This window comes from Gadus morhua, chromosome 13 (assembly GCF_902167405.1).
Source record: "Gadus morhua chromosome 13, gadMor3.0, whole genome shotgun sequence".
NCBI lineage: Eukaryota > Metazoa > Chordata > Actinopteri > Gadiformes > Gadidae > Gadus > Gadus morhua.
This window is the reverse complement of record NC_044060.1, coordinates 25,838,647-25,861,311: the sequence shown is the minus strand read 5'-3', so window position 1 is coordinate 25,861,311 and position 22,665 is coordinate 25,838,647. Positions and strand designations below refer to the sequence as shown.

The following is a 22,665-nucleotide window of genomic DNA, read 5'->3' as shown; positions in this document are numbered from 1 at the left end:
ACGTGAATCCAGTAGAACTTTTTATTGCCTACCTGGTATGGGTGACAACAATAGCTGAATAAACTTTTGGCTCTCAAAGGCCAACATAGTGCAACATTCATGAAATTAGAACATGTATAATAGAAGTGAACAGTGCAACAGTTACAGTGCAACAGTAAGAAAGTAAAATACATTAAAATGACATTACATTAAAAATACATTACAAACTCTTAAAAACCCTGAGTTTTGGCTCTCAAATGCCAAAATAGTGCAACTTTCATAAAATTATAACATAATACTAGTGTATAAAACTAGTGCAACAGTAAGAAGTAGAACGTTAAATTGTATTAAAATAAGAAATAATATACATATGAGGTACATTTGAGAGATAGCTGCATTAATTTAACGTATCTGAGGTAAGAACAAATAGCATTAATCAGTGACAGATCTGTCACACAACACCTAGTAGTGTTTACTCTTGTTTACTTTTGAGGATTCAAGTCTTTGGGGTTCAAGCTCAGGTACATTGGCAGATTTTTCTTGAGGAAGATTAGTGTTTCTACATGATCTCCTGACAGCCTATTCCTCTTCTCATCAAGTATGTTAGAAGCTGTGCTGAAAAGCCTCTCACTATCTACGCTGGTGGAGGGAGCGGAGAGAAACTTTGCAGCTGTAGTAGCCAGGGAGGGGAACCATTCTTTATTCTTTCCCCAGTACTCGAATGGGCTCTCTGTGCGGTGGATTGTTTTCTCAGCCAGATATGTCTCTATCTGCACCTGTGTAACTGTGCTGCTGGCCCCACCTTGTTCAGCAGCATGCTCTTGCAGGAATTCCTCATACAGCCCCTTAAAGCAGCTGCTTGTGTTGGGCTCTGCTGTCATCCTTGGGGTCTTACTGGCTGGGTCTGCTGCCTCGGTGGTGGTTGTCTGCAGTGATGACTCCTCATTTTTCTCCACCTCTTGGGTCAGTGCACTTCTTGCAAGCTTGCTGCTCTCTGCACTTATGAAGTATCTGCAGTAACAAAGTAAACAGAATGGCATTATATAGCTGTTAGCTCATATATGCTGTTATTTAGCACTGCATTTAATTACACACTAACACAAGATGTTTAAACTTTACACTATACAGCTCACAATTAAAGTAACATACCTGTCTTTGTAACGTGGGTTCATTATGGTTGAAACAGAGTACAAGGGCTCCGCCTCAACGGTCTGGAATCTTGTGCCCATAGCTGCTAGAAGTGTCGCCTTCATTGTTTTTATCCCGCTGTCCTCTGTGGTCTGTTTGGCCAACAGACGCTTCAGGACGATGACTGAGGGGATGACCTCTGAGGTGGTGGAGGTGGCGAAGCTGATCCGTTTTGTGATCTCTTCAAATGGAGCCAGAAGAGGGTTGATTTTCTCCAGCAAGGTCCAGTCACTTGCTGTCAGTGTTGCTGGGAGCTGGTGGTCTGCAGCATAGAGTGAGATGGCACTCTTTTGCTCCAGCAGGCTCGCAGTCATATAAAAGGTGCAGTTCCAGCGGGTGGGAACATCTTGGATCAGACGTTTGACTGGCATTCCCAGTCCCGTCTGGACAGTTTCAAGTCTTAATGTGGCCAATGGGGAATGTTTGAAGTGCCCAATTATTTTTCTCCCACTGGCCAGCGCATCGCTCACACTTCGCTGGGACAGCAGTCCATCGTGCACCACGAGTTGAATCATGTGCGAGAAACATCCCAGGCTGGAGACTCCCAGGTCCCTCATTGCCTTCTTCATATTGCTTGCATTGTCCCGAAGAATGGCATGGACCCTTAATAATAATAATAATAATAATAATATTATTATTAATAATAATGTAATTATAATAATAAAAACTAACCAAAGCTTTGTGTTGAAATGTTAATTTGTTGACGGTAGAATTGTTTTATAAAAGCAATATAGCACTCGTGGGAGTGGGGTAGTAGGTAAGGGATAATCCCTTACCTACCCTACTCCCACGAGTGCTATATTAAATAGACAAGTCGCAATAGAGAGCACGACACACACACACACACACACACACACACACACACACACACACACACACACACACACACACACACACACACACACACACACACACACACACCCCCTTTACGGCTTAAATTACTGCCGCAAATTACTGCGGCATTTCTTTCAAAGTCTAGACTAGAAAACTTACGTTACCTTTGACTTCGGGATGCTCCAGTTGAGCAGCATGCGCTCTATTGCTCCTGCAATAGCTTCGCCCGTGTGTGATCCCTTGAATTCATTCGCATGAAGTATGACGCTTTCTGGAGTGAATGTTTCCAAGTTTACCCAGTGGGCTGTCAAGCTAAGCAGGGAAAGTGGGGAGACTTGGCTGCTCCAGATGTCAGTTGAAAAGCTTATGGTCCCTGCCTCCCCTAGCTTTCCTAAAACATGCTCCGTTACTTTATGTTTTAGTGCAGGGATAGTCGTCCCCGTGATGTATTTGCGACTTGGGACCTTATACTTAGGTACTGCGTTAGCCATAAAAAGCCGGAAGCCCACGCTTTCAACGAAGGAGAGGGGCAGGTTACAGAGAAGTCATCTCGGTTATTTTCTCGGACATCTGTCTTGCTGCTTCACTCTTCTCGTCCCACTGCTCTTTCACACGAAGTGAACTGACCAGGGATCGTTGCTGCGGTCCATCCCGCTTTCTCTTGCTAGCTGCAGTTGCCTCAGTCTCGAACTCTTTGTGTTCGTTCACATGTTTCGACTTCAAATGTTTTATCAGGTTCGAGGTATTGAAACTGCCCCGTTTAACTCCACCTCTCGAAACTTTCAGGTCGCAAATCTTGCATTTAGCCAATGTACTCGCCGGCGTTTCTATAATGAAATAATTCCACACTGCAGACATTTTCTTCTCCTGGTTTGTTTTCCCGCCGCATGAAAAAGACGGTTAAGAGCGGCTATTGGCCCGCTCATTGGTCTGGAGCAGGCCAATAGCGATAGTGAGTGTCGGGAGAGAGAAGGCTACGTTTAAGTGACATACAAGCATCAAAATGGTATCGGTGCACTATTTGTTGGTACTCGCCGATTCCGATACCACCATTTTAGTGCTGGATCGGATCTCCTTCCGATACTGGTATCGGAATCGGTGCAACACTAATTATTTCCTATTTGGATGTAAGATAAATTCGAATTAGAGAGTTAATTTTGGGGGAGGTATGAGCGAGCTCAATCAAGCTGCTGCCATGTTTTTTGCCAATTTATTTTTTAGAAATATAAATATGGAAGGTAATGAGGAACTGTTGTATCTTGCTCGACCCGGGCTTGTGCAAACAGGATTTGATAGGATGATTATGTAATCATCCGATGTGTGATTATGCTAAGAGTTCAGCAATGCCAACTAATTATCAAACTTGGAAAACAGCTATCGCCGGCCAGCCTTCGGCCAATGCCAGCAAAACAAGATGGTTGTTTGGTAAGCTTTATGCTGTTCCCTCAAAATTTATTAAAATATGTTTTGCTTTACAAAACTCTGCTGAAAAATCTCTGCCTGTATGTCCCAACACCTTAGCAGCAGGCGCCATAACAAGACCAACTATCCAAATGCAACACCATGATACCCACTGGATGATTTAATTCATATCAGGTAATACATAAGCAGGACTTGCAGGTAACCAAATGCTCCATACTATTGCTTATAATAAGCTTAGCAAGAAATTGAGGTGCAAGCACCAACCATCTCCAGGAAAACGAGAAATTAGCAGATTCAAAACACATACCCAAAAATGGAGATTCAAGTCACAGCCATCAAACCATTAACTAACATGTCTAAAAAATACTACACACATTTTTATCCTAACAGAGGAATGTCTGAGGCCATGCAGTTGCTTGTGTTGCATAGCAACATGCAAGGTTAGTATGAAATAGAGAAACACTGCAAAGATACAGAGCACGCTCTGCAAACACTAATTCAATTGATAAAGATAAGAAATTAGTTTTTCTGCACAGTAGATCTGTATAGATAGATTCCTCCGGGTCCACATGTGACTAACACATGAACTAGGGTTTGCCATGCATTCCGCCCAGCTCCTGAGAAAAAGTCATGAACAGCAGTTACAGCCTATTCTGACTAGGCTTTTGTGTGGGAACTGAAGTAGGGAACAAGATAAGTCAGGAAACACTTGAAACAGACAGATAGGTTACCAAATGTGAAATATTATCTAGGACAATGCAACTGGTTAGATTGAATATGTTACATGCTAGAGACAATAGCATTTAACTTGACAATAAATGTGTTCATTGTATTTGAATGTCATACACATTAATAACCAGGCCATACAATGAGCATTGGCAATGTCAATAATACTAGCAAATAAAAAAATGTAATCTTGTTGGCTACTCTACAGTAAGTGACTTGGAAAGATAGATAAGGCTTGAACCGATTCAGCCATCCTGCCTGCTCTTCCTCTCTCAGCCTATCCCAGAGTTCATGTGTATCGGCATTGCTAGCAGCAGCCAATTGCAGCGCAACAAGGAAATGGTTTTGGAAGGGTGTCAGGCACAGACCAGTAAATGACCATATATGGTAGAGTCTGCAGTCATCTGGACTCTACAGCAACAGAGACGCAGCGCAACTGCAAAGATTCTGGAGGGAAGGTAAAGACCTTTGCATTTAGCATGTCAGGTGTCCATTTTTTTTTACCTGAAAAGAGGATGTGGCACAGCAGGCGGATACACACACATTGTGTGTGTGTGTGTGTGTGTGTGTGTGTGTGTGTGTGTGTGTGTGTGTGTGTGTGTGTGTGTGTGTGTGAGGGATCCAAATCAAACATACACTCCAATCCAATGGTCCATTTGTGTACAAAGGCCAGTGTTTGAACGGTGTACAGGGGACAGGACTTTAGTGTTGAGGGGAAACATTTGTAGCAATGCTCTACTAAACTCCATACTTGAGTGCATAATGGTGGAATAATGACCCGGAGAGGTCATGTGCTCAATGGTGCCCAGTGCATGCAGCGTCAAAAAATGAAGATATTGTGGCCTCAGCAGATGATACACCAATCAGACTTCTGCAATGTAAATTGCACAAGTGGCTGATTCAAATTCATTTTTTAACACCCTGGGAGGGATCAATCACAACAGCATTGTGCAGCACTTCATGGAGGCTCAAACTTTATGGAACATCTCCGCTAGCGGAAAGTGGTTCCAAGGGCCTCATTCAAAGAAGATGAGGGAGGAAATAAATGAGCTGGATGTCTGGCTAGGAGAAGAGGAAGCATGAGAAAGAAAAGGATAGATGACACCACCGGAGCCACATTTAGTTCTGAAAGCAGCAGCGACTAGCGGGTGGACTGAGTCATGGTGGACATACCTCTTCAGGTCAGAACCACCAGGGTCAAAAGAGCAAGATGAGACACGGTCAACTCTCTGCTGGTCAGAGCATAGGATCCGCAAATTAGGCCTAATCTGGGTCATATTAAGGAAGGTGTCGGGAAGGGGTGTCTCTCACTGGAGTTCAGCACTGGGAGCTGTGTGGGACAAAGGCCCCCAGCAGCTGTGTCTACAGGCTGTGGGAGACCAGCCTGCGCAGATGGGGCAGGCAGCCAGATCCTTTCTTGTCTTGGGGGAGGGGCTCGTGAGTGTGCTTCAAAGAAAGAAACACAGAGGGGGGGCGGGGGTCGCTTATTGAGGGAGTGAGGGACCTTGATATGACCCAACTGATTCAAACTCAACTGTGGCCTTCAGTGTGGGCCGCGGTTCAGAACCGAAGCACAGGACTAACCTATTCTTCCATCAGCAGACAGCAGCATTGATGGGCGCATTGAACTGCGCGAGGGGCTTCATATCTCAGCTTGCAGCAAATCATGGTCATTTAGCATACGGCTATCATAGACTTTTAGGCTACATCGGTATAGCCACACCCCAGGTCCCCCCCCCATAATACAACCACGTGTAAAAAAAACATTTTGATATCAATTCCTCCTCTATCTTAATACATTCAACTAGTTGGAATTACATTTGGGATTACCAAGGACAGCAGGGTCCTGCTGGCAATGCAGTTTCTTGATAATGCACACTGTTCATCATTATCTTTTGAGAACAGGACTTGACATACATTAATGTCAGAAACCAGCGTAGGGCCGGGGTGATAACAAAGACCAGTTATTTTTAAAGAAGAGAAGCACTCACATATTTTGTGAATTACAAGCTTGCTTAACCACGATAATCTCAACATGCAGGTTTGTGCTTCTGAATATTTAAACCCTCAACACAGCCTCATGAGATTAATCTTTGTTCTCTCATTGTTTAATTCCATTGATCAACCTTTTACAACAGTTCAACATTTTGGGTCTATGTTCTAACTATGAGCCTCTAGGGAGGCTTGAAGAAAAACTCCACTATTCAACTTAAAAGATAATTTGCTTGGGATCTTCCTTGAGGAAATTGGACAAGGGATTTGCTGTAAACTTTGAAAGTCTCTGCCGGGGCCAGTGTTACACGATACCAAAATTATGATTTCCATACGATACCTGCCCGAAAATACCTCGATACTCGATATTGAACCGATACCATGGTGAAAATCTAAAATATCTGGAAAAGAAATGAATAATGGTCCAGCTCCGTCACACTATGGTTTAAATTTCAGCAGCTTGGTCCTTTCCTGCTTTTTGAGCCAATTATGTTTATAAATTAATTCTACAGATCAGAGAATTGTATTCCGATTGAGGCGTATTAATATAATATAATACGCCTCAATCGGAATACAATTCCGTGCGGAATAGAAGAGGTGGTGTAGTCTGCTATAATCGACATGTATACACTAATTCCGATTGGTTTGGGGTGGGTGCGGCTACTTTTTAACTTCGAGAGATGGCATCAGCAGCTGCAGTAGTTCGCAATTGGTCCATCTGTACTTTTATGCACACCGAACTAGGCCGCTGTCAAGGCAAGTGGATTTTTTGCCTGATTCACCTCTTTCTTAGCACTCTGCAAGTAGTCGGGTAACTTATCAACCCCAGTGTGTCAGTTGCTAAGCGACTTCAACTTCTTTGGCACACTATTTCTTTGCTGAACAGCACTACGAATGGTATTTGTAAAAGACACACCGGGTGAAGATATTGTTTCGTTTAGGCAAGGAGCCGTGTAATAAGCGGGATAATGTGTAAAACGTCGCTGGTCATTATCGAAAATAATACCATTCAGGGCGAACCGGACCCCGACGCAAAGCGGAGGTGTCATGCTTCGCCCTGAATGGTGTCGGGGCTTATTTTCCCGATAATGACCGGCGTTCTGTACAACATTATCCCTTACATATATCATATAAATCCAGACCAACATAACGGTTGTGTGTGAGAGATATACGGACGTACGCTTACAGCCTTTGTAAATGCCATCTATACAGTACATTCGGATTTGCATGATAGGAACAGATCTATTCCGATTAGAAATCTAACCGGATCAGAAGGGTCAATAGCCGCGCTTACATGGACACTTCTGATCCGTTATATACAATAACTCCATATTTTACTTCTCCCGTCCTTTTCCCAACAAGCCAAGGAATGTCGGCAAACGCTTCCGAACCTGTCGCCATCTCGTAGCCACTCAGGCCCTGTCCACACTAACCCAGGTAAACCTACAAACGCATAAATATTTATCCGTTCAGCCCTTCAGTCCTAGCCTGGCACCGCCCACCTACCTACTTCCGCTCAATTTTCATGTCACTTCAGTACCTGGTCTGGGTCTGCCTCATATGCATGGGTTCCTTGGAAGCCCGATTTTTGGCGGTCCAATCAGCGAACAGAGGGAGTGGCTGAGAACGATGACGTTAAAGTCAGCTCTCGTTGACGGACATCTTCACGCACGGTGTTTGGTTTGTTTACAGCCTGCGCGCAACGTGATTCCCGGCCAAACGTTAGCGATTGGTTATGGCAGATCCAGAGTGGCACGGGGCAGATCCAATAGCTTTAAACTTCAACAGACACCCGCCTTCAAGTGAGTTAACGTTTTTCAATTGAGTAGGTCCAGACTCTCTGTACAAATGAAATGAAGTACGAGAGTCTGGTAGGACCAGGCTACTGCCGTCCACACTAAAACGGCGAATTCCGACACTGATAATGATGCTTTTTCGAAAACGATTGTTGAGGTGGATAAATTTGAAAATGCTGGGTTTGCGTTGTAGTGTGGTCAGGGTAGACAGAGGCTTTCAGAAACAATGACGTTTGGTGGCCATGACACTGCCATGACGCCACCACAAGCTTGCGCTCGAGACCGAGACGCTCATCAAAAAATGGCAGGTGAAATGGAAATGATGATTTCTGTGTACAATGTACTTTTGTGTCTCCAGTTACAACTCATATTGTCTCAAACATATTAGTTAATCCAACACCGAAGGCGAGCGCTGTACTTGCTGTGCTTAAGCAATGGGAAAAAATGCAAAGACGCCAGTTCAAACCGTACTTGTAGCGGCGTTCCTAAAAAAAACAACTCACCTCTGTACTGTTGGTTTGAGCAATACTAATCAGTGAAATTGATTAGCCAGCTGATCAACTGCAACTATCAGCTGAACGAGCACCTGTAATCAGTGTGGAACGTGGATGCAAAACACTCCGAAAACGATATGAAAACGATAGTGTGGACGGAGATCGTTTTCATTGCGAATGTGAGTTTTTATATTTACCCGGGTTAGTGTTGACATGGTCTCACTCTCACTCTCACTCGCTCGTGCGAGCTGAGGGGCACGCCCACTGACTAGCCTCTGCGTGCAAGGAGCATGACTGAGAGTTGATGCCACTTGTGTATGTGCAAGTCCTTTCGTTCAGTCTTTTTTTCTTTCATATTTTCTCTTTTTTTTAATAAAGTATTCTTTTTATACTGGGTCTTCCAAAATTAAAGGAATACTATTATGCTGCTCAATTGAGACCTGTGTACTAGGGCTGTAACGATACACAAACTCACGATACGGTTTGTATCACGATTTTTGACCCACGGTTCGATACATCCCACGATTTTTTTCAATTTAAAAAGCATTTTATTTAAACAACACTTATATACCAATTAACTTAATGTAACATTTAATAACAAACTATTTGGAACACTGAACAGATTTGAACAGAAAGAATACTATTAAAGTATAGCTAAATTAATAAAGAAATAACCAAAGATTGCAGTTGGAGGATGCTTTTTGCTGGTAGGCATAAACCCTCAACTGTTTGGTTGGTTTAGTCAAATATCCTTATTAGCGCTTATTAGGCTATGTAGCTTAAATTATGACATATTCAGGCGGTATAGAATGCAACATGTTTAATAGCCTAACTTTCAATGGATGGGGAAAAACATGAACGTCACGAACGTCGCAATAACGAGGCATAGTGTTACGAGTAGCGTAGGCCTATGTGTGTGCGCGAGAATGGCAGTGTGCGTATACGTGTGTGAGTGACGTCAGCGAGTGAGTGGACGAGCGAGGAGAGCGAGCGGTAGCGCGTGTGTCTAGTGAAGAAGCGAACGATTCCGGTAGAATAAAGTACCCATCCTGTCAATAATCGGTGGCCGCTTCATTCCGACCTATAAGCAGACAAACTGCCAGTCAAATCACACAAAACAATAGAGACAGGATCACACAGGCCATTTTTTTCGCGCTTGGCCCACTCTGGATAAATGTCGTTCTTATCACATATGAGGACTTCGACGGCAGCTCTCCGTAGCCACGGAGAGCTGTCATCACAAAGAGGGGATCTCGTCGCATACTTACGGCATAGATAGGAGGGGGCGCTGTCAGCAGACTATTATTTATACAAATTATTAGCAAATTTCAATCGGACAATTTCACCGCAGAGTTAGAAAGGGCATATCGCGCTTCTGCCTTCTCACACCGCGAGACAGGTTCGTGGCTTTGAGTGTCGCGATTTCGGTTTCGATACGCGTATCGTTACAGCCCTACTGTGTACTGTTGGTGTAGGTCAGAATTTAGAGCAAAATGGAAAGACATAGAAAGAGAAGTAAACCAAATTCCAATTCAACATTTCATTGGAGATAACAAACTATACAAAGAACTCAAAAATAAAATGGACCCAACAACAGTACACACGCTAGGTCTATGGTTTAAATTTTTGAAAATATATAAGATTCAGAATGACATTAATATATTAAAATGGGTAGCACATGATAAAAATTTCAAACCTGCAATGTATGATCCAGGATTCAAGCACTGGGTAACAAAGGGAATAACAACTTGGTGTGTTTTGGTAAAAGACGGGAGGCTGGAGAGTTTTGAAAATATAAGAAGAAAATACGAATTGGGAGATCATGAATTCTATAGATACCTTCAAATGAGGGACTAATTCAAAAGGGAAATCGAGTCCGATTATCCCAAGGAGGTGAACGGTGTCATCCAAATCATAATAAAAGCATATCAGGAAAGTAACATAAGAATAATTTCGGCAATGTATAGAGGTTTGAATACTAACGACAAACATTCAACTAAATATATTAAGATGAAATGGGAAAAAGAACCCAATGTACAAATTTCAGACGAAGATTGGCATGATATGTGGAGGGCACATCACTCGTCCACCAGTTCACAAACTTGGAGGGAATTCTCATGGAAGAATCTCATTCGTTTCTTTATAACACCAAAAGTGAAAAGTAAGCAGCTTAACAAGAGTCAGAAATGTTGGCGGGAATGTGGGTCTTACGCTAAGCCGACCCCTAAAGTTGACCTGTCAACGGTTTGGAAGTGGAGTTCTTTGGATAGGATGCCACAATAATGTGATCATTAAACTAAAATAGTGGATATATAAAAGGTAGGTAGAGGTTTCACTGAACACGAACAGTCAATATCAGGACATATAATGGGCTTACAGTAGTCACCAAGACCAAGCAGGTTTTCCCATAGCACTTTACATTAGGAAGCAGCCTAAGCAACACACTCCTGCTGCCTTAACTACGGCGTGTATAGATCAAGACAGACTTGCGGAACAGGCTGCAGGGCAACAGTCTGCAGCCTGCATGAAAATAAGCATAAATGGTCCACCTGTAAAAGAGTGCAATTACCAAAGGGCCCTTGAAATATTATTTTTAAAACCATAGAGGATAGCCTGTAGCGATGCTAGATGTCAGCTCTGCCATAAGCAGTGACTGTGTTCACCTTCGCACATTTTGACATTGTTGTTTTGCAAAAGTTAAAATTGCACAAATTCTTTGACTTGTTTCAGTTATTACTGAAACAATGCTGTTTAGCAAGTTACTTATTTTTAAATATTTGTATAGTTAAAAATGAACAAATTAATTCACGCTCTCATTTACTAATTATATATTATTATTATTACCTGAGTTTTCGTGCACGCGTTGCGTGCGCTCAACCTCTAGTTGTAATTAAACCCATAGAAATAATGTGGAAACCCCAGTCGATAATGTAACACATTTCTGAGAGCATAAAATAATAACATTTTGCCTATAATGTTACAACGTATAACATTCGTTCACCACAAATCACATATGTGGTGAACGAATTTTAAGATTTTAAGATTTTTTAAACATTCAGCGAACAAAAGGCAACAGGCTGATTATCATTTAGGGGGTCACTCAATGACATGCAGAAGCGTATTCAACACGCCCACTGAAGTGGTGTGAGAAATACCGACTTTCACATGTAAGGTATTTACATTTCCTACGGAGAAAATACTACCTCGGAGGTAGTATTATTCAGGAGATTTTCAGGGTACAAATGTCAGGATATGTTGTTCACACATAAGGCCCATCAGGAGAATACCAGGACTTACACGCGTGTCTTAACCGATGTAAGTCGCTTTGGATAAAAGCCCTAAATGCCCTAATTGTAATTGTGTCGAAAGCAGCTACTGTGTGAGCATTTGATTACATTATAAAATTAGTCAATTTATGGCAACAGGGGTAATTGTACAATGGAAAGTGTAGTATACAGGGGTGATAGTAGAAAAAACTTTTGGCCCGCTAACTGGGAGGTTAGCGGGCCCCTATGCCAAGATATATGCCCTGATCAACATAATTGTCAAGCGGGATCCAGGGGTATGCTCCCCTGGGAGAACATTTTGATAAATAGACCCTTAAATGATAGATTCTGGTGAATTTTGTGGAAATAAATGGACAACATTCAGACATGAGATGAACAAACCCAATATAAGCCTATATTACAGTTGCATCTTTGGTTAGAGCACCAGAGCTTTTGGGATCCTGGGCCTAGTAGGCCTGTTCAGTAAACCATCCTTGCTTTTAAATAGTCACTTACCGGCGTACTCATTGTTTGTAGTGTTGCACTGTATACCGATACTAAAAAGGTATCACGATACCCTTGCGCAAAAAACGATACGGTTCGCTAAATTTTTAGTATCAATACTTTTATTAAAATAACGTTCTGTGTATGTGCAGCGAGCTGCTCCGACTCTCAGTCATACTCCTTGCACGCAGAGGCTAGTCAGTGGGCGTGCCCCTCAGCTCACACTAAGCCACAGCAGCAGCAGCCAGTTCACTGAGCGAGTGAGAGTGAGGCAACAAGATCGCGACAGGTTCTTGAGCGCTTGCCGACAGTCCTCTGCGTTTACATGGCGATTTCTGATCCGATTAGATTTCTATTCGGAATAGATCTATTCCTATCATCAATCCGAACGTACTGTATATGGCATTTACAAAAGTGGCAAGCGTACGTTCGTATGTCTCTTGCGCACAACAGTTATGTTGGTCTGGACTTATATGATATATGTAAGGGATAATGTTGTAGGCCTACAGAACGCCGGTCATTATCTGGAAAATAAGCCCAGACAAGGCAAACCAGACCCCGACGCGAAGTGGAGGTGTCTTGCTTCGCCCTGAAGGGTATTATTTTCGATAATGAGGACGCGTTCTAAACATTATCCCGCTTATTACAGGGCTCCTTGCCAAAACGAAACAATTCTTTACAAGGTGTGTCTTTTTACAATTACCATTCGTAGTGTTGATCAGCAGAGAAATAGTCTGCCAAAGACGTTGACGTCGCTTAGCAACCGGACACGCTGGGGTTGATAAGTTACCGGACTACTTGCGGAGTGGTAAGAAAGACGTGAATCAGGCAAAAAATACACTTTCCTAAAAAAAATACACAGCGGTCAAGTTCAGTGTGCATAAAAGTATAGACGGAGTGGACCAATTGCGAACTACTGCAGCAGCTCTGTTAAAAAGTAGACGCACCCACCCCAAACTAATCGGAATAAGTGTATACATGTTGATTATAGCGGACTACACTTCTATTCTGCATAGAATTCTATTCCGATTGAGGCTTTTCTATTCCGATTGCGCTATTCTTCCACTTCTATTCGGATCAGAGGTGTCCATGTAAACGCCGCTAGTGATCATACCAAAGATCCTTTATCCTTCTCAATAGGCACTCTGATCATACTGTACTAGGGATGTGAATAACTCAAAATTTCATGGTTGAATAATCAGTGGGTGGAATGAACGACTAATCGATTATTCGATGTGTACCGACATTCACAAAGGCAGCCATGGATCATCGGCAAGAAATCACTTAATATCTTAAACGCAAAAGAACAACTACCTGCTAAGTAGTTCCAGTCAAATTGTCTGTTTTGAAAAATGCATTAAACTGTAATCAGAAAACGCGGTTATATGCTTTGTTTAGACCCTATAGTATCTGTGGCATAAAGGCTGGGACGAATTTCAAATTATAAATATGTACACTTTATATTGAAAGTATAGACTGTCGCGAATCCCATTGAAACGAATGGCGCGGTGATTCGGTCTTCAAACCAAGAGCTGGTAAATTGTGAAAAATGATTTAAACTGCAATCAGACAACGCGGTTATATGCTATAGAACCTAGAGTATCTGTTGTATAAAGACTGGGACGAATTTCGAATTATAAATATGTACAATGCATAACGTTAGCTCTCTGGCTCATAGCTGAGCGGACTAGTCTACCTCCCGTTGCCAAGTCGTACAGGGATTGACACTAATGGTTGCCCGCTTGCCCGGGGCAACTAAAAAGTCAAAAAGGCAAGTTGAGATGAATTCTGGATGCCCAAAAGGGCAAGTGCATTTTTTAGGGTCTGTTCATATAAAGGGCTATTTATTGAAGAGTTTCTAAAAACTGCTGAAAAACCATTTTCTTCCGCAAAATCACACCAAATAGATACATTTGCAATTGATCAGCACGCTGTCTTCTCTTCTCTCAGACAGCGAGTTAACAGACACACAGCGCTACAGCGCGAACATAGCCCCGCCTCCTGTCACTCACTCGCAGTGCAGTCTCTGGCAGTTATTCAGCAGAACTAGTCTCAATGCTCTGTGTGACGGTGTTAGCTAAAGGTTAGCCAACACAGCTAGCATCTCAAGTGCAGCGCCACCGCGACCGGGTTAGGTAGAGAAGGTAGACGGAGTAGTGCGGTTTGGAAGTACTTTAGATTAAAGCAGATTACCAAGGAAAGTAAAACTAATCATTTAAAGTCATGCAAATGCAAGAACACAGTTATGGGTTTCATAACTGTGCACATGCACAGCAATAGCGATCATTTTCACGAAATTGGACCTGTACAAACGATATATTTTATGAAAGCTGAGCCACCACTGATTCCCACAATCTAAAGTTTGTAAATCATATCATTCTGGGACTAAAATTCACAAATAATTACTTAAGAAGAAACTTCCCCTTTTCTTTTAACAACCAAAAATGAAATTTTACCTTTGTGATTTTTGTCCACAAAGTTGAATCTGATCTCATTAAACCACCATGAACAGATAATCCAGGGGCCAAATTTTGCAACTAAAAATGGTGTTTACAATAAATTACTAAGAGAAGGTTTCTAAGGAAAAAGGTAAATTGCCTTCAATCAGAACACAGGTTGTTCAGCGCAATCTAATGGCCATATGTGTAGTTGCAAATGTCTGGCTTGGTGTCATTCGATGAAATTTGCCCTGAACCTTAAATAAAGGGTGTCAAGTGTCCAAATGGTAAGATATCTACCTGTTTGTGTCTCATAGTACGACAGTGATACCAACTGATAATGACTGATAATTATTTCAGGTGGAAATGTAATCTTCGACTTATGCCTTAAAGTAGTATCCACATTGAATATTTCACTTGCACAACAATCTCTCTATTGGCACCAAGATGTAATATTATAGCCCTAGCAGTTTTGGAGATATACTCTGGTTACGTTCTTTCCTGAAAAAAACTTTTCCCCCAGATATCGAAAATGGTAATAGAATATCAATATTTTTCCAGGTATAGTATCGAAGTTAGAAAATCCAGTATCGTGACAACACTACTATATACGTGATTGTGATTATTTAGTTAGACTTACAAGAAACGTGAAAGTTAAAAAATACATATCTTTGCTACTACCTTGGACATTTAGTTATTTACATAAAATCCAGATGAAAGCATGCAGGTCTACATATAACTGGGCGATAGTTTTAATAGGTTACAACGGTTGACTGAAATCACTTCATTGCACTTCTTTTTGCAATCATTCTGCGTGCGCATCCGCCGTGTTGATAACAAATAATAGTATTAGTCAAACCCTCAGGCGTTACCCGGGAAACAAAGTTATGGCTTGTGAAAAACTTCGGAAAAAAATAATTAACGGTCCAAATGTTAAAAATCGATTTTGACCCTCGGGAACGAATAATCTCATCCCAAAACACATTCCCACGTGGAGTGACTGCTAGAGTGAAAAGAAGAGAGAGCATATTGAAAGCGCCTCTCAAGCTGCGTTCACACCAAAAGCGACAGGGCGGCGCGACTCCATACAAAGTCAACGTATAGATGCGTTTCAGACGACAGGCGTCTATACGTTGACTTTGTATGGAGTGGCGGCGTCCCGACGCTTTTGGTGTGAACACGTTTCAAATCTTGGTTAGTGTCAGATCACGCAAACGCAAACCTGATTTATTTATTTCTTTAACCGGGAAATCCGGCGGGGCGCCTGAAAGCAATCAGGCATGAGTATAGTATGCATGCAAATAAGTTATTAAATAGCTTTTACTGTTATTCAGGGTTGAAAAGTGCATTGACATTTTAAAATGCAAGGCAACTACTATTAGTTAGTTGAAAATATTAATCATCATTGAGATTAAACATCTCTTCCAGTGTCCTGGCCAAGACAGGCAACAGTAGCTGCCTAATATAAATTACGGCCTACCTGGGCTAGTGTCGCTGCGGTGTGTGCGCGTGCGTTCTTACCTGCGCGTGTGTCGATGGCGGAGCCGTTACCTTTAAAAACATAACGTTTTACCTTGGCGAGTTTTGCTGCGGTGTGTGCTCGTGCGTGTGTGTTCTTACCTGCGCTGTTGTCGATGGCGGAGCCGTTGTGCTTAAAAACATAACCTGTTACCTGGGCGAGTGTCGCTGCGATGTGTGTGCGTGCGTGTGTTCGTACCTGCACGTGTGTTGATGGCGGAGCCGTTATGTTTAAGGGCGAGTGTCGCTGCGGTGTGTGTGTGTGTGTTCTTACCTGCGCGTGCGTCGATGGCGGAGCCGTTAGGTTTAAAAACATAACGTCTTACCTCGGCGAGTGTGTCTGTGCCTTTGTCTTGACGTGTGGTGTGTGCGCGGGCATGTGTGTGCGCGCCTGTTTGTGTGCTTCCGTGTATGTGTTGCTGCCTTTATCTTGACATGCGTCTGTGCGTGTGTGCGGTCATGCATCCGTGCGTTTCCGTGTATTTAAAACGGTGTTTGTATACGGTGTGTATGTGCGTGCTTGCGGTGTATGTATGCGTTTGCGCGTGCTGTGTGTGTGTGAGCTGCAGGCTGCTTGGCACATGCGCACATGACTAACTTGAGTAACTGCTGTGACAGGCCTGCTATTATTAGTATGATTATTTAATATTTACTGTTCAGATAATTGAATGTAGTACAGAGTCTTCAGTCTCTCACACAAACAAGCCCCCCCCGTCCCCATACCCCCTAGTCCTCCCTAGAATGTGAACTGTGATCTGAAGCATGGCTTTCAATTAGAGCTGAAACGATTCATCGATTGATTAAAATAATTTGATTACAAAAAAAGATTGATGAATTTTTCTTGCCTCGATTCATCGTTCATTTAATTTTACAGCTGAGGTCACAGTTTTCCGCACAGACCATTTTTAGTGTGACACAACCGGCGCATATGCCACGCACAGAACGGACAGACGCGGCATGTTTTGACTTGTTTAGGGGCTAACATTAGCACTTGCTAAAATGGAAGAATTGAACGAAAATAGTGAAGAGAGCCAAACGGGCAGGATAAAGCGACAGCGAATGTCCAAGGTTTGGGATCAATTCACGTTGACCATTAATGAGAAGACCGTGGTGTGTGTCCACTGCAAGACCGAGCTGGCGTACCACAGCAGCACGACTTCCATCGGAACAGACTTAATAATTTTATTTGTCTTTCTTTACATCTCAGGATTTGTTTTTAAAGCCAGAATGTTTGAAACTATGCATGGGCTTGTTCCAAGTTTCCAAGCTTATGTTGTTCCTGAATTGCAAAAGGTAAAAACTTGTAGTTCTGAAAGTGAAGTAAGTGCTTACTTAAACCCATGAATGTATGGCACATAAATGCACTTAATTTATCTGTCAACAATGTTATTTCTCATGGTACAAGTACAGACTTTTGGTAGAAAATATGGTTTGCTACTCCATGCATTTTTTAAATAAAAAATGTTGATTTTTCCAAAAAAAGGAAACTAATTGGTTGTTCATTATTAATTGACATGTGTTATTTTCTCATGTTTATTTATAATTACTTTTCAATTAAGCAATGTATGTTTTATCCGATTACTCGATGAATCGATGGAATAATCGGTAGAATAATCTATTACTAAAATATTCGATAGCTGCAGCCCTACTTTCAATCAGTGAAACATTTGGCGCCTAATAGTGTTGTTAAGCAATAACTGTTTCACATTGAGAGTAATGTATTTTTTAAATCATTTATCACATTTCTTATTCTCAATAAACTGACAACGACAGTCGGTTTTTTCAGATGTCCATAAACCCGCTCCCTGGCGAAGTAGAATTAATCTGCATTCAGAAACTCAGTTTCTCATTTAGATTACATAGAATGATTAAGTTCAGCATCCTAGGTGGACCATGCATGTCCCTCTGTAGGTAATACAATCATCTCACACCATCTGGCACACCTTAATCCCAAGGAGTATCAAGAAATAAACACAAAGCCCTCAAAAGAATAGCATAACATTTCTCCCTGTTACTCCAACCTAGATAATTTGATATTGCCACTGACTACTGATTCATCTTCCACTTGCTATTGAGGATATGCTCTTAAAGAGCTTGTAGGGACTGATACGATTCAGAGCTGTATGAAAACAAAAGCAAAACAAGAGTCATAGAAAAGGCATTTGCTCTTGTATGTAGCTGGAGGCCCAACGTAGGTTGTTCCGACACATGGGCACTGGCCCACATCTGGACTAGTTTGGCTTACTTTTGACTTTAATGGCCATCAGGGAATGTTGCATCACTTTGAAAATCAATCTGTCATATTCCATCCATGTATGATCCTTTGGAAAAACAATACCATGTACTGTAGCTGCGAAACTAGAAACCCCCGTACACTACAATTTTAAAATGTGTTATGAATACAAGAAACAAGTTAAAGAACTGAAATTCTTTGTGATGGTACATGGCCAATGTGTAATTCTCAACACGAACAGGGTTGCAAAAGCGATGACTAGTGCAAGTAGTACGTGGCAGATGTTTGAGAGCATGCTAGAACATGCAGTGACCCTACATTGCCGCATTCCATCACAATTTTCTGGGCTTAGTCTAAGAGTGAGGCTTAACCATGTCAGGGATGGTTTCCAACCCCTTTTTAAACTGGTATCTCAACAATTTTCCACAGCATTCACAGCACCCTCACATCGTCATGGCAATCCCCCAGACTTACCTTGGATAGAGGAAGAACCAGGAACGCTCCGCCACCACTGGCCTCAATAATTATGGCAACAAATTTGGGGTTGACTGCACAGAAGGCACTGTCCCAGGTGACCCGCGACACCCGGATATCATCGTAGCATTGGTCATTCTTCACCGGTTGACCAAAGACGTGACGGAATTTGCTCTGTCGTACAACTCGTCTGAACATATCTATGTTGGGAAGAGAGAATATTAGGTTAGCAAAATAACCCTCTAGCCATTGCGAAACATTGTTTTGTGTCCTTCTCAGAGCTTTCAAATATAAGTCAAGCAAAAATCCTCATTTTGTTTGGTGTGTAGCAAATACACATGTGTGATTAATTAGACTATTACAATTTGTAAGGTGCTAATGCCTTGTCTACGACATACTACCCTTGCATGTATATTCCACAAAACATAGTATATAAAATAAATTCAGTCTCTTTTTGACAAAAGGCTCAGGCTTGCATAATGCCCATGAATATACCAAGCATCGACAATGAAGCCAGTGGAACAGATTCGGTGCATCTGGGAGCTTTCACACAGATCACTCACTGTCTGCAGTCACCCCTTAATGTGCTATTAACCCAGAAATGAGTGAAGGTGGAGGATTAGGCATTAAATAAAATATTTAAAGCTTAATATTTCTTATTTCCATGTAAGCAATTCTTCCCAATTACCAACAGCATACCCAAACAAATATTTAAAAAAACGACAACATGAAAAGTAAAAAACAACTATTACTAACAAATTTATCTGCACTGGCAGACAAACTAAAATACAAAATTACATACTATGACATAACATATAATGCAATAGCATTGAGCAGGCCAGCAAAGATGGCCTTAACGGGAGATATTTATGTTGTCAATTATCCTTGTTAAACTGATATGACAAGACAACATTAAGCGTCACTTCACTTCCACAGCAACTCCCAGAACCAATTGGAGACCAGGAGATTAAGTTTGATGTAGGCAAGTTAGTCAAACTGTGTTGCCAAGTGTGAGAGGAGGTTGCTGCAAATAGAAAGTTAGCAGGGAAACTTTACAGGGAAAGGTTTGGTCATGGCCTTCTGAATTAAAGCTAGTTAAAAGGGAATGTGTTCATAGAAGAACTGTTGAACAGCCATATTCACTTTTTCAACACAAAATTACATGGTTTCTGGACCTTTTTGGCCACATGATTCTGAATCTCAAAATGTCCTTGTTTTTTCAGGTATCACAATGACAACATTGTCATTTCAGATCACAGAATTCAGTGGTTTGAGTTATTGCGTGTTTCCACCGAGCGGTGCGGTTAGGTGCGATACAATTAGGTGCATTACGGTTAGGTGTGGCTCGCTTATCCACCGCCGACAGTACGCTTATGGTATGGCGGGGTTTAAACTGGATGGCGATAGCCGCAGCAGCTACGTAAGCATCGTGACATCATAGGAGCCCGACAAAGTGTAGCCTGCTAATAAATTCAATGAGAAAAGAAGAACGCGACTCATTAAACAAAGAGCAATTACTTAGGGTGTCCAAGAAGGACGACAAACTTTTGCACGACATTTTCTTCATTAAAGAAAGCTTTCGACGTTGTCCAGAAAAACCTTGCGGGTACTGTGTTTATTTGTTTTCCCCTGTCAGACGGAAGTGAGTATTCTGTTGACCAATCAACGGACGGTGTGTGTAGCTCTATCTTTATGGCACCCTTTCAGACCGCTTGGTACCCCAACGGATGAGTACCGAAAATAGGTATAGCTAATCTCGGCTCAGTGCGCTTATTTTGGGACCCCATCCTCTTTTGTTGTTGGAAACGTGAATCGTACCGCATCTAATCGCACCTAACCGTACTGCTCGTTGGCAACGCGCCATTACTGATCATGAGAAAATATATTAAAGAACATCTTTGCAAGTTCAAGTTGCTGCAAGTGATACAGAGCGGGATAGCGACAGCATGCCATTGACACATCAGACTTATGCTGAAAAGATGCAGACTTCTTTCAAACAGAAGTCTAGGAAGAGTGTCAGCTTGTTTGAAAAGACAACATGAAATGGAAATAATATTTTTAGCGATCGCCGACTAGTTTGGGAACACACCGGCTTCCAACTGCTGAAAAAACTTTTGTTGTTGGACACAGAAAATTTGGCATTTTGTGACTAGGGTATCTGCCCACTCCTCTCCACTGTTGGATGTTTTAGAGGTTCAGCAAGGCTAATACACAAGAGCACCTACTAAGAAAACCTTTAAACAATAGATTCAGTCCTAAAAGTCCTAATACTCAAACTTACAACTTTCTTACGCACATACATTCATAATTGATGATGGGTCAAAGTCAAATCTTGCCAATCTGATGCTTTGATAAAGTTAATAATCAGGGAGACTAGAAAAGGAAACTTAAAAGGACAGTGAACTAAAACCCTTTTTAAAATATTAAAGGTTGGGTAGGTGATTCGCTTTTTTGGCCATTTTTGCAAAATTACTTGAAATCCTTATCATAACCCGCTTACAGCCACTGAGTTAGAAGTACTGACATGAAAATTAAACAAGTCAATCATCTGTGGAACGGGCAGGGCTCGAAAAACTCCAGCCAATCATTTCCATTGCCACCGAGTTGCATTGGACAGTAAGTACGTCAATCAAACGGTCTTACTGCACTCCCGCGCCCCGCGCGCGACCCCTTCGTGCAGTGCTCGTGACCCAGAGCAAGCTCCTGTTTGTTGTTATCCTGCGGTAGCTACTGGAACTAGTTAATCCACATTTGGACCTAGCAGTAGAAGACAATTTCCATGGCAGACAAGACGCCACCATCCCCACCACCACCAGCAAAGAGAAGGAAAACTCTTTTTCAGAGAGTAATTGATAATAAAAACGCTGAAAGAGAAAAACTGAAATCAAGAATATTCCTAGGCGCTGCTTTCGAACGTTGGCGGCAACTGAAGGACGAGAAGGGTCTAAAAACCGATGCTTGTGTGGCGGTTGACCTAGTTTCAAAGTTTATACCGTTAATACTCGGTAATACCGGTGTGGAGACGAGTGTATTACTCGGTGTGAAAATGTCCACACCGCGGCAACCCTAGTGAAAACCAGGACTTCCAATACAATTATATGAAACAAACATACTAAAAAAGTAATGATTTATGTGACCGTTTAATGTTTATAACATCTGGTGCAACCATAGCAGCGAGAACGTATTCTCAGCAGGGGGTGCTGGGAAAAAAAAAACTCAGCCTGCACTAGACTCGCAACTCGTTACATTGATAAAAAAAGATGTATAGCAGCGCAGCTCAATTACACCAGTGCATGCGCGCACAGTTGAAAATCGATCGTTCACATCCAGCTGCTCACAGAACAAGTTTAGCGCACCACCGCTACCCTCACACTTTTTCATATAACCTTTTTCAGCACTAGGTCATATGAGCATTAAATAAACGCTGCGTCTCAAAATGCCTTGGACAGCAGCGAGGATGACTCGCTTTGCCACGGGCCGAAACAGTTCGGAGCGACCACAGCCAGAGCGAACACAGCGGGGCAGAGGAGTGTCAGGAATAGTCTTTGGTGTACACATCAGTACGGCCTATTTGCACTACTGTTTAGTGGCAAGGCAGTGTTTTATTCGATGCCTTTTTATTTTCGTATATTATTTCAATGAATACAATTTATTTATTCATAAAAACCAGATCTGGTCTTCAAATCTTTTTTCCAAATATAGGTCGTCTTACAATGGGGTTTGTGTTTATATTCGGACCAATACGGTACAGCGGGCGCTCACATGACGTTAAGAATTTCCTGGTGCATAATGTGACGCTTC

At 42.0% G+C, this 22,665-nt stretch overlaps 2 protein-coding genes across 2 annotated transcripts in view; both read right to left on the bottom strand.

Moving 5' to 3' along the window:
• The window catches only part of coro1ca (coronin, actin binding protein, 1Ca), a 105,065-nt gene that overhangs the window by 63,422 nt on the left and 18,978 nt on the right, over positions 1–22,665 (bottom strand). Inside the window, exon 2 of the mRNA XM_030373617.1 lies at positions 18,865–19,064. Coding sequence (XP_030229477.1) covers positions 18,865–19,062 — 198 coding nt within the window. The 5' untranslated portion in view covers positions 19,063–19,064. The remainder of the gene's footprint in view (positions 1–18,864; positions 19,065–22,665) is intronic.
• LOC115556522 (zinc finger BED domain-containing protein 4-like) lies at positions 8–6,734 on the bottom strand. The gene is made up of 2 exons (XM_030373618.1): positions 1,129–6,734; positions 8–990 (listed from the first exon to the last, which is right to left on the bottom strand). The coding sequence occupies exons 1-2, from the start codon at positions 1,734–1,736 to the stop codon at positions 462–464; spliced, it is 1,137 nt and encodes a 378-aa protein (XP_030229478.1). The 5' UTR covers positions 1,737–6,734; the 3' UTR covers positions 8–461.

What these genes read in the sequence shown, in the direction of transcription:
- LOC115556522 (XM_030373618.1), bottom strand. Translation starts at nt 1,736, where the DNA reads ATGAAGAAGGCAATGAGGGACCTGGGAGTCTCCAGCCTGGGATGTTTC. An exon ending in AACCCACGTTACAAAGACAG is followed by an intron (nt 991 to 1,128) that starts GTATGTTACTTT and finishes TTGTTACTGCAG; the next exon opens with ATACTTCATAAGTGCAGAGA.